The sequence below is a fragment of the Eimeria mitis genome, genomic scaffold, assembly GCF_000499745.2.
Source record: "Eimeria mitis Houghton genomic scaffold, Emh_scaff1344, whole genome shotgun sequence".
NCBI classification, from domain to species: Eukaryota; Apicomplexa; class Conoidasida; order Eucoccidiorida; family Eimeriidae; genus Eimeria; species Eimeria mitis.
Window position 1 is genome coordinate 11,487 of NW_013568846.1, and position 504 is coordinate 11,990.

The window sequence follows — 504 nt, forward strand, 5'->3', positions numbered from 1 at the left end:
GCAGCAGAGTTTATAAGCAATAATAAATGTATTTTATATGTTTTTTGTTTTAGTTGAATTGATTTATCTTCTTCTCTTAGGGTTGCTGCTTTCTGCTGCTGCAGATACAGCTGAAACACTCATCCTGCTTCCTATATATTGTTCTTGTCTCATCATTTGTTTTGTTGTTTGCAGCAACCGGCAGCCCAAGCCTTCGACTTCGGTGAAAGGCGAAAAAAGAAAAAGGAAAAGAAAACAGAGGACCAAGGTATAACACAAACGCAGCAGCAGCAGCAGCAGCAGCAGCAGCGCGGCAGCAGCAGCAGCAGCAGCAACAGCATTTACAACGGCAGCAGGACAGACATAAACAGCAGCAACAGCAGCAAAACCAGAAGCAACATGAACATCAGTAGCAGCAGCAGCAACACGGACATCCGTATCAGCATCAGCAGCATCAGCAGCAGCAGCAGCAGCAGCAGCAGCGGGAGCAGCAGCAGCTTTCTTGTTTTGTGTTTGTTTTGTTGC

The 504-nt window shown here is 45.8% G+C and overlaps 1 protein-coding gene across 1 annotated transcript in view; it reads left to right on the forward strand.

The window, feature by feature from the left end:
- The window catches only part of EMH_0035030 (uncharacterized protein), a gene marked incomplete at both ends in the record, with an annotated part of 1,166 nt that overhangs the window by 347 nt on the left and 315 nt on the right, over window positions 1-504 (forward strand). Inside the window, one exon of the mRNA XM_013494937.1 lies at window positions 175-502. Within this exon, the coding sequence (XP_013350391.1) occupies window positions 175-502 (328 nt within the window). The remainder of the gene's footprint in view (window positions 1-174; window positions 503-504) is intronic.